The 12,082-nt window shown below is 41.1% G+C and overlaps 1 protein-coding gene across 4 annotated transcripts in view; it reads left to right on the top strand.

The window, feature by feature from the left end:
• Positions 1–11,003, top strand: part of nck1a (NCK adaptor protein 1a) — a 39,574-nt gene extending 28,571 nt beyond the window's left edge. For all 4 annotated transcript variants that reach the window (XM_063219154.1, XM_063219155.1, XM_063219156.1 and 1 more), the window contains 2 exons: positions 6,527–7,254; positions 8,739–11,003. In XM_063219154.1, coding sequence (XP_063075224.1) covers positions 6,527–7,254; positions 8,739–8,933 — 923 coding nt within the window. In that variant the 3' untranslated portion in view covers positions 8,934–11,003. The remainder of the gene's footprint in view (positions 1–6,526; positions 7,255–8,738) is intronic.
• The last annotated feature ends 1,079 nt before the right edge of the window (positions 11,004–12,082 follow it).

Raw genomic sequence — 12,082 nt, 5'->3', positions numbered from 1 at the left:
GTAACATGCAGAAAGCACAGCAAAACAATAAAGCAGGCGACAATAACGTTGTTAGAGTGTATTAATATGCACGTCGTATTCGTTGTGTGAGGGGGGAGAGGTTTAGCTCGCAGGCTGCACTCGCCTGACGACGAAATTTGTCAGATAGGCTTCGCGTTTGAACTGAATAATCAGTGAAATGATACTTAATGTAGGCCCTACTGCTTATTTGACTTACTGCGCTATATCTGTGTTATGGCTTACAATAGAGTCACTTAATTGCCGCTTTTGTAGCGTGTTGGTTTCTTGAGTCAAGTAGCCTACACAGGATGCCTAAACATGCTGCAGTGTTTCCCACAGAAATTCTGGAAACTATGGGGGCAGCAGGGATTTTTTCCCGGGGGGGGGTCGTCTTCTCACGCGGGCCTTTGGGGGGGGGGGGTGGGGGGGTTGCAAAACGGCAAAACAATGAGTACAGTATGACATTGGCGCATGGAGAAACTATAGGCCTGGGCCTACATTTCAGCCATTTATATGTTGAGAAATAAGGCTAAAGGAGGAAGAAGAGAACTCGCACACCAAGGGTTGCCGATGCAGGAAAGGTGTTTTAATCCATCAACTTGAACAAAAATAAAATAAAGTGCTACCAAGTGGGGGTGCAAGCGTTTCGGTCCTCAGACCTTCATCAGTGCAATCAGAGAAATAAGGCTACCCATTTTACCCATGACATGTATAATAGTAGTACATTGTCATTGTCAAAAAATGCAGTACAGTGAATCATTTCTGTTTACAACACAGTTTCATTCGTCCCTCATGCAGGGGTCTATAATGAAAACAATAATAAAACAAAATAGGAGCAGAGATAAGAATTTAAGATCACTGTGTGTAACGCATACACAAAAAGGGTCTAAGAGGGTAGGCTATGCCTTTTCCCCCACACACATAGGCGTACACATTCTGCTGCTGGTCACAGGGCCAGTTTTTCAAAATTCCTTCCATTAAAAGGGCTGAACAACATATTACACATTTATGTCACCTAACTCATTACAACTGTAAAACAAAGCCTGGGGAGTGTTAGTAAACTCATCCCAACTGTCCCTCTGAAGTTTTTTTTAAATATTGCTCCCAAACCCAAGTTAACAACTTGACTAGGCTTTTGATCCCTCTTTCAAGCACTTGTGGTTTTCTCTATAGGATGTATTTACTCCAGGAGGAAAATGCGAAGGAAATCGTAATTCGAATCGTTTTTAATAAAAACGGAAATCGTTTAAAAAAAAAAAGTAAAAAAAAAAAAAAAAAAAATTTTTTTTTATTTTTTACATTTTCGCAAACTATGGCGGCCAAATTTAAACTATGGCGGGCCGCCATAGTTTCCTCAATGTATGGGAAACACTGTGCTGCTTATTCCAAACTATCCAGGCGCACAACTCCGTGATAGCATTCTTTCCCCTCACATTGCAGTATTTTCTGAAGTAGTTGGGGATATCAATTACTTGTCTAATAGACTCCCCTGTCACCAAAAAAATGATTTGCTTCAACTTCATGGAAAAGAGGGAGTGTAAAGGGTTTGTATCTTTACATGAGGATTGCCATGCCCACCATATGTTACAAAGTGAGGCTACATGCAACATGTATCCTTGCAACATGTATCCTTTCCCTTTAGTCAGGTCAGTAGGCTACAGTGGATATGAAAAGCTTTGGCAATACCACCAAAGTGAGGTTGTAAAAAACAACAGTAACAAAGTAAAAAAAAAGAGAGAAAAAAAGGTGGACTTTGGCTAAATATTGGCCCAGTGATGTGCACAGGCACAAAAGGCTTTTTCATGATCAGACAGATAAGTGTTGTATCAAGCAGGGTTGGGGAGTAACGGATTACATGTAACGGCGTTACGGTAAAAGAATACAAAATCAATGTAATTGTAATCCGTTACATTACAAGCAAAAAAATATGTATTCAGATTACAGTTACATTCAGTGGGAATGGGGATTACTTAACAGGATTACAATTCTTGCGAAATTGCGTCTTTGGTCCCTTTTATTTATTTAATTATTATATTAACTGATTTATTTATTCATTTATTGTTATGCCGCGGCTTGTATGTTGTGATTTTTGGTTTTTCGCCGGAATCATCACCTGTTACGTAGGCTAATGACGACAGTGACAGTAGCATTCCTGACCGACCTACGTTCTCTCAGCCTTGCTTCCCTTCCCTGCTGGTGGGAGTGTTCAATAGTTCGTTGTCGTTGCATCAATCACTCAGTCAAAGAAGTACAGAGCAGTCGTGAGCAATGGAGAAAAATGCATTTACCCGGTGGAAATACAATAAACATTTCATTTTCAAGGAAGACAAGGGCGCCAATATCGATGTCCAGTGCCGGTTGTGCCAACCCAAAGTCAATATCTTGTCAGCGTCGAAAGACACAACGTCTAACTTAAAGAAACACCTCCTGGTAACTGCTAATATTCAGCATGCATGCAACATGTGCGTCATGGGATGGGGAGGCTTTTCAAAACATTGGTGTTGTCAAGCCCGTAATGTCCTTGTAGAGCCATTTCATAACAGTCAATTTTTTATTCATTTATTTTAAGTCATTGTAAGTGTTTGGGCATGATTCACTTAGTCATTATAAGTATTTTGGGGGAAAAGTAATCCAAAAGTAATCCAAAAGTAATCCGTTACATTACTTAAATATTGAAGTAATGGGATTACATTACTGAATACATTTTTGAAAGAGTAATTTGTAACTTTACCGGATTACATTTAAAAAGTAACTTCCCCAACCCTGCAAGTAGGCTATTGCAAATCATTGGCATCTAGCAAATAGAGACCATTACAAGTATTTGAAGATGTTCCTATCTTTAAAGGTAGCTTAGAATCACAAGAAGTCTGTTTGTCCATACATAGGCCTAAGCCAACCTTAACATAACCAAACACATACATACTACTACTACTACTAATAATAATAATAATATAAAATAATAATAATAATAATAATATGAAGAAGAGGTCTACCAAAACCATAATTATAACAAAAAATAAACAAAGTACTTTATTGGCTACTACTCTAACTCCTTGCTGTCACAAATAAGTAGGCCAATACTGGACTGTAGGCCTACGGCTGGGGGGTATTGTAGTAGTTGTTCTAATAGGCATATTATCAATTTCAGCCTAATCATATTTAATATTAATGGCCCTTTCATGTGTTCTTTTGGGCATGTTAGGGTCAGTATTAAATGTTTAGAGAGGTGAAAATGAACTTCTGATGCTATAACATCCATGGACTTACTCCACAGTGTTTCTGAGGCCTGTTATGGCCTAGTTCTAACATGTTGGTATAGCCTATGCAAATCAGAGGATATTTAATTAGATATGACCAAACTAGGCCTACAACACTTAAATATTAAAATTGCACCAAAGGCTTCATTTTTAAATTTTTACTTTTTACTTTTAGTACTTAAGTATTTTTGACGGCAGATACTTTTGTACTTCTACTCAAGTAAAAAAGTGAGGTGAATACTTTCACTTTTACTTGAGTAGTTTTCAATGCAAGGTAACTGTACTTTTACTCAAGTACATAACTGGTGTACTTCGTCCACCACTGCCCACGAACCCCTATCGCGAAGCTTCCTCACAGAATCGCGATATGCCCTTTTAAAGTTGTTAGCCTACCCCTCAGTGTAGAACACAACAGGCAACATACAGGCAAGAGTTTGCATATGCGCTTAAAAAGACCAGTAGAAAAAGGGCGCACACGTTTGAGTAACAGTTCCATTCACCCCTTTCTCATATAAAATGCTCCTTCCAACCAGCACGTTGTTGTTATCCATTGCCTGAGCAACCTCCGTGAGACGACAAATTTTGGCAAACATCGGAAGGTGAAGGACAAATGAACAACAGACCAAGAAGGCTTTTATAAACGTGTCAAGATTTTTTTTTTACTCATACATGCGCTATGTAGGCCTATTGCGAGTGGAGTTTGACGTTGGAGCGGAGAGAGAGAGAGAGCGCGAGAGAGAGAGAGCGCACGAGATGCTCCGCCTGCCTATAGACCAGCCTGGAATCGCTTGTAGGGAGGTGCCCGAAGTCGGACGAACGTTGAGGTCGATAGGCAGGATATTAGGCAGCATTATTTCTTCCCACCTTAATGTTAGTCTATATTGTAAAATTACCGCCTACATAAGCAGAAAGCATGCTCCATTTCAGCCTCTGTATTCATTCTCGCTCATGACAAAATGTCAAACCACAAAACAAAACGAAAAACGTGCGCGTTACGTAGCAGTGAGAACTAATTGAGGTTCATTTCAAATTTTGATTGTAGGCTACAGGCAGGCGCTGCACGATCAAAAAAAGCTACGGAAATATTTAACTTAATCAAAATTAAGTGTTGCATTTCTGTAAGTAGCCTAACTTAATACAACATGTTTCCTGACGATATGTGGCCAGTGTTGTTTTAATGTTTGGATATTAATTGGATAGGCCTAATGTTTGATAAAGTAAGACAGCTGCCAATGACCATACACCCTGACCACCTCGCCTCTCTCTCTCTCTCTCTCTCTCTCTCTCTCTCTCTCTCTCTCTCTCTCTCTCTCTCTCTCTCTCTCTCTCTCTCTCTCTCTCAACATATGATCTTAGCCTATTTATAAGCCTTTATCCTTGGTGAACTATATCCCTTATTTCTCTGTGTTGTGTTTTGATGTCAACACCTGGGAACAGGTTGCAGTGGTAGCCTATATCGGCAACATCATTCAGCCTTGTAAAACTACAAAATTAATGCAGGCAGGTAAATGCAAAAAATATATTAATTATGAAGTGTGTATATATATATATATATATATATATATATATATATATATATATATAATTTATTTTCTTATTATTTTATTTTTTTTATTTTTTTTTTTCTATTTTTTTTTTGTGTGAAATCGTGGGGCATATCGAACCGTGGGTCATATATCGTGATACAAACCGAATCGTGGGTTGGGTGTATCGTTACAGCCTTATTATATAATATATATATATATATATATATATATAATTTATTTTCTTATTATTTTATTTTTTTTATTTTTTTTTTTCTATTTTTTTTTTGTGTGAAATCGTGGGGCATATCGAACCGTGGGTCATATATCGTGATACAAACCGAATCGTGGGTTGGGTGTATCGTTACAGCCTTAGTAGCCTGTAATGACTGCATGACCATCCTTTTCAGACACACTGTTACACTGAGGCATGCATGCTGCCACCCTTTTTAATGTAGAAACCTTTCGTCTCAAAATGTGCACAGTGTTCTGGCCTTGGAATGCTTGGCTATTGGTTGTAGAGACTTTTGTAGGCCTACTACACTACAATGTAACAACACAGACTCTTTAGTAATACATTACAAACTTGCTGTCTTAACGTATTAAAGCCACGGTACTCTCAAAAACACTTTGAATGGCATTGTTAATCTCTGTGGAATTCCGTTTTGAACAGAAATGTATTGCCTTGGAACCGCTGTGTTTGCTTAAGCAGAACTGGGTTAGATGATCCATCTTACTTGAGGGTTGGTAATGAATACAAGGCACCGACTGATAAGCAAAGCAAGGCCTTCAAGGTCATCATCTCATCAGAACTGTGCTGTGGTACTTCACCTCATTACTGAAGTGGGCAGTCATCATGGGTAAGCGGTTAGGGGGTCAGACTTGTAGCCCAAAGGTTGCCGGTTTGACTCCCCACTCGCCAGGTTGGTGGGGGGAGTAATTAACCAGTGCTCTCCTCCATCCTCCTCCATGACTGAGGTATCTTGAGTATGATACCATTCCGCCTCACTGCTTCCTTTTCGGAGTCATTGGGGCTGCCCCCTTGCACGGACGTGAGGCATAAATACAATGTCATTGTGTGCAGTGTTCACTTGTGTGCTGTGGAGTGCTGAGTTGGAGTTTCCCAGTTGGGCTTTCACCCCCACAAGTCTGACTCTGGTACTTCATGACTCTGGTACTTAACTGGTTTTGCAAGTCTTGGCAATCATTATCCCTGAAACACCTTTTGGGTATAGAGATGTCACAAAAATCACACTATGTCACAATGTCTTGGGCTGTACAGACACACGGTACTAGACAGTAGAATTGATTTTGTTTGTGCAGGGGAGATTGAAGTAGGAAGGTCAGGAGTGATTAAATGAGGTGGCTAAAAGATAATCAAGTTTCCTTACTGTGTATTGATTTTACACTGCTTCAGAGGTATTAAATATTGAGTAAAATATATTGTGTGAAAATGTATGCCATGTTTTTTTCTGAACCGAAGTCAGCATTTCTTACAACTGGATGGCGCTGTGGTGTGACCTGTTTGGACAGAATGTAATCATATTTTTCTGTATGAATCAAGAATTTGCAAGAATACATCCATACCACTGACCTATTCACCTAGAAAGACAAAATAGACAAGCAAAAACAGCTATACGCTATAAATCAGAGAGTAACAAAAAATGACAAAAATAATTTTAAAATCCACAGTGAGGGGTAGCATTTTGACCTGCGGTCTCTCATGTTGTATGCTGTCACCCACAGGTATCGGGAAGGTGAAGCGAAAGCCAGGCATGAAGGACTCGGCCTCCGCGGACACCGACATGTTCGGGGACAACGGCGAGCGCTTGTACGATCTCAGCATGCCTGCCTTCGTCAAGTTCAGCTACGCGGCCGAGCGGGAGGACGAGCTCTCGCTGGTGAAGGGCACGAGGGTCATCGTCATGGAGAAGTGCAGCGACGGCTGGTGGCGTGGCAGCTACAACGGCCGCTCGGGCTGGTTCCCCTCCAACTACGTGACGGAGGATGTGGACGGGTCGGCGGGCGCGGACCTTGCGGGGTCTCTGCGGGAGAAGCTGGGCTCGGTGGCGCCGGTGGCCAACGGCAGCGGTGCGGCGCTGCACACGGTGCAGACGCTCTACCCATTCAGCTCCGGCAACGACGAGGAGCTCAACTTCGAGAAGGGCGAGGTCATGGACGTGGTGGAGAAGCCCGAGAACGACCCGGAGTGGTGGAAGTGCCGCAAGGCGGACGGCCAGGTCGGCCTAGTGCCTAAGAACTATGTGACGGTCCTGCAGAATTCCCATCATGCACCACTAGACGACGCAGGGCCGCCGGCCACCCCAGACTGTGACTACATTGGGCCCTCGTTGAGTGGCAGGTTCGCAGGCCGGCACTGGTACTACGGCAAGGTCACGCGGCACCAGGCGGAGGTCGCCCTCAACCAGAGGGGAGAGGAGGGAGACTTCCTCATTCGGGACAGCGAATCATCGGTGAGGCACTTTTATCACTTTCTTGCAGCTGACTATGAAGACAGGCTACTAATAGTAGACCTCTTCTGTGCATATTTGTGTTTTAGAAGTGCATAAGTCAGTGCATATAATGACATTGGGATTCATAAGTGAAACATCGGAGTGTTGTAGTTTATTTGCTCAACCACAAAGTATTCATATGCATTGCTGTAAGTGTAGTGAATTGATATTATTAGTTTGAGATACTGCCAGGGATACTTTAAGCTTGGCAGTTAACTGTGTACTATGTAACTGCACTGTATGTGCTACATGTATTAAAAACACTTGCTATACCCCTCCGTTGAAGAGATTTGGCAAAAAAAACCGATTAGAATGTTAAAACTGTAGTGTCCCTTGTAGAGAAGTCCTATTACCTACCTCCACCCAGTACATGCCTTATCAATGGCTGGTCTGTCTGTGTGTGCTCTTGGTGCCATCACTGCAGTGCTTAAATAGGTTGCACAGGTTCCAGAGTGGGTCAGGAATTTGTTGCATAACTAGCTTGAGAGATTAAGTGGTACCACAACACGTGTTCTCAATGAGTTTAGAGGTCACCTTCATTTTACAGTTCATCACCAGTTTCAAACTGCCGAACAGTATTAACAATTTGTTGTGTTAGACATGTCAAAGGTAATTCATTTTATCAATTGTATCAATTATCCATTGTAATATCAATTCAATATGTGCTATTGATATTATACTGGATAACCAAATATTGTCTGGTCTGGACAAAGTAAATGTTGATCATTTAAGGTCTAAGATAATTATTTCCAAAGTTCAACCTTAGCTTATTCACTTAAACAACCCTCATCTCTGTACTGTGATGATTGGGGACGAGCGCCTAATTGGAACACCTCCAGAGTGCAGATTTAGAATAGGACCTCTCTTTCCTTAAGACTTCACTCAGCTTGGATGTTTGTTAACCTGTAGTTATTCAGGAATGCAGGCTCTAAGGGTCTTTAGCTGGGGGCAGGGGCAGTGTTGGTTGCATGGGGTCAAAGTGCCGCATCACACCGCAGGGCCTTGGTTATGATTAGCCATTAGTATCTCACTGAGTGCGTCTTAATATGCGACCTTGCCTCCTCCACTTGCGCTTGTCTCCTCGCCCCGCCTCCTGGCCCCTCCTCCGTGGAGAAAACGATAAAGTTTCCCAGCTGTCAGCCTAGCCACAACAACTTTTGAGGGACTGTTTTTCATTCACCATCCAATTGCAAATGAGAAAAAGACTCTACAATTGAGCTTTTGCAGGATATTGAAATATAATGCTGTTGTCAGTGATGTCATCATGACGAGAAGCAAGTGGAGGAGGCAAGTGGAGGAGGCAAGGTCGCATATTAAGACGCACTCACTGTTGAGTGAGTGAGAGAAAAACAAGGTGGGATGCATTATGGGATGCAAGATGTCTGACTCACCGATGCATTTCACTGATTGGCTCTCTGTATCTCTGTGTCTTTTGTCTTTGGCAGCCAAACGACTTTTCCATTTCCCTGAAAGCACAAGGCAAGAACAAGCATTTCAAGGTCCAGCTGAAAGATGTGTTGTACTGTATCGGCCAGAGGAAGTTCAGTTCCATGGAGGAGCTGGTGGAACACTACAAAAAGGCTCCTATTTTCACCAGTGAGCAAGGGGAGAAACTGTACCTAGTGAAGCCCATGTCCTGATCCGGTGTGTTGCGTACAGCTCTCGAATCTCCAATGTCAGGCTGTAATGAATGGGATCTTTCCGCCGTTTTTGTTGCGACGGGAGAAGCAGAGACTTTCCATTGGATTCCCTTTTTCATAAGCATCGTTCGTGTTGGTACTGCAACTATGCTTCTCTTTATGTATGTTCAGTTAGCCTTCCCTCAATCTGAAATCAACCTGATCTTTACGTGAATCTTTTTCCTTTCTTACTTGTATCTGTGATTGCTACCACAAACGTCATTCTCTCCTCAGTCTTATTGTTTCCTAATTATATTTAAAACTTCATAATCAATCTGAGGAAATGGTAAACTCTTAGACTGCTTCTTGATTACACCAGGAAATGTGAGTGCACTGTAGAGAGTCAAGATGTGGACTTTTCTTGCAGATCTCAAAACACCAACTTGCATAAACTGTGAATTGTTTCTTCAGGTTATGTACAGATTCTGTAATTCATTATATTTCAACTGCTCTGCATGTGAACTATTCACTGGGCGGCAGCATACCCCATTGTGGTTGGTGTTCTAAACCAAACTAAATCTCCGTCATACAGTCCACACATCCACAGCTGTTTAGGGATTTTGAGGAAGTCTGCATGTACTGTGAGTATTTCGAATGGTTCTGCATTTGTGATGTGAAGGGTGTACGTTTTTTACCATGTGCCTCTTCGAGTGGCAATTGTGCATAGAAATGGATAACATCTTCATGTACGTACAGTACATTCGAATGACAAAAGAGAGAAACTACTACTCATCTAAGACTATGTCAGTCTTGCTTTACAGCCTGTACCGTTGAATAGGCAGAGTAGCAAGTGATTGTGTTGTTGGAAATGGTTGGTCAGTTTTTTAATCACTGTACAAATTCCTGTCATGACAGCACAGGAGAGAACACAGAGGGAAGTGTGATCTTTTCAGTGGAAGGAAAGGCTAGTTTGAGGAAATGTATGCACATCCCACCTCACCAAGGAAAGGTGCAGGACAAAGGTGTATCACAGAGAGATAGAGGTCCGCACACTCCAACTCTGACTTTTGGTGTATCAAACCAATTAGGTGAAGACCCTGTTGGGTCAAAATGTGGTATGTCTTAAGTAAACCTTTAGTCAGAGTTGCAGTGTGCGGACTCTCTTTGTTTGAGGGTGGAGCCATGATATAAGGATCAGCTGAGATGCTGGGGGTCAGTGGTTATGAAGTCAGTAAAGTCATACTTTTCGAGAGAGGCGGGTCATATGTAATATACTCCTATGTTATTGTGACTCAGAAATGTTGCAAATCCACAATGAACCAAAGTTCACCGGATCCTTTTTTGTTTTCTTTTCATTTTCAAACCGTCAGAAGCTTTAATTTCCCGTTATTATGTCCAGGATGCTTCAAAGTTAGCATGTGTTATGAGGACCACTGTTTCAATGCTTTGCTCTGTTGGAGTTTGAAAGAAAATGACACTTGTTGAATAGACTCTGTTGTAAGGACAAAGACCTAGATTTTATATTTTCTAAAAATAGACATTAAAAAGTAAGTGACCTTAACTTATTTTAGATGATTGTATTAACCAGTTGTGTAAACCATTTTGTTTTTCTTGTTTTTTTTGTTTTTTTAGAAAAGTTTATTTTCGTTTAGCACTTTTCACAGACCATGCTTCTGTTTTACATTTCACTCAAAGAGTGTAGAAATCTACAGTCATTGATTTTTCCCTCGCCTGTGATGTCATAGAATACATTGGTATTTTTGGTCATCTTAAAAAGCACATGCTAATACATAGCATTTCATTTGTCGCAGGTCACATTCTACCACACGTCAAGTCTTCCTGTACATTTCACACAGTGTAAACGTGGCCCCTGAGAGTTAAAGGGATTGTTAATACTGTGAGCAAAATTACATTATCATGTGCATTACCTTTTTTTAAGTGGGGGGGAGACAGGACGAACTTTACAAGCGTTAGCTGTCCAACACATTTCTTTCATTGTTTCTGATATAAGAAATTGTAGACTATCATATTGTTGTCGTCATTTATGAACGTGGCATTTTCTATTGTTAATAAAGCAACTGAATGAAATGAGTTCATCATCTGTTCACCTCTCATTTGTCTTTCTGTCATTCTGGCTCTGACATCTCAATGATATGAATGTGCAAAGGACGCTCTTTAAATTAAGTACAGGTACATTGTTCTTATTATATTGATTTTGTAGGTAAAAGTAAAATGTGCGTTTCCACTGTTATGACAGTTATCTAAAAAAAGGTTATATACCTTATATATCAAGTTCCCCACCAACATCTATACACGCAAAGGAACTGTCCCCATACACATCCTCTCCATCTGCCAAACTATCAGAGACTGGTAGAATGGCCCCACAATGAAGAGGCTTCTGCCTTCTATTAATACAGTGTCATGTGAGAGAAAACATGATAAGAATTCAAGGATTGAAGGATAGTGAGAGAGAAAAGAAGAAGAGAAAAAAGGAAAGATTTGATCATTTATGTTGATTATTTTATTTTTTTTTAAAAACAATTTGCAGCACCACTGTGTCAGCCCATTGTTGGTTGTTATTCGATGCGATGATTGGCTAATTACATTTCCTGGCTCCACATGGACAGGATGTTGTTCTGTCCATCTAAATCATAACAATATCATATTTTTAGTATGTGTAGCTATTCTTGTTCCTGCATCAGCACAGTAGGTGGGTATTGCAGATCTCCATCTTGAATGCAGAGGAGGAAGGACAGAAACCTTGATATCAGTTATCAGAGATCCATCATAGCCCCATAATGCACGGCGTACCGCCTGTGGCACGCTGTCATAGTCATTGAAAAGTTAACTGCTATGGTACTACTACTGTGACATAACACAGGGCCTTTAGTCATGCACTATGACTTGGTCATTGCCATTCTGGTAACAGTACATTTATAATGGTGTGTCTTAATGGGTTAAAAAGGCTGTGTTGGTCACCATTTCAGAAGGCAGTTTGCTTCTTCCTTTGTGAATGTTATGAGAATGCGAATGTGTTGGGTTGTGTGCGTGCGCGCATCGTGTGTGTGCTTTTAGACAAAAGCCAGAGCAAAAGACAGACTGTATGTTACGACCAATCAAAGATAAGAAGAGGGATGGAGTCTATAAAGAGAACACAATATGATTTGCCG

The sequence above is a fragment of the Engraulis encrasicolus genome, chromosome 16 (assembly GCF_034702125.1).
Source record: "Engraulis encrasicolus isolate BLACKSEA-1 chromosome 16, IST_EnEncr_1.0, whole genome shotgun sequence".
Lineage (NCBI taxonomy): Eukaryota > Metazoa > Chordata > Actinopteri > Clupeiformes > Engraulidae > Engraulis > Engraulis encrasicolus.
The sequence above is the reverse complement of the archived record's forward strand: the minus strand, read 5'-3'. Positions and strand labels throughout refer to the sequence as shown.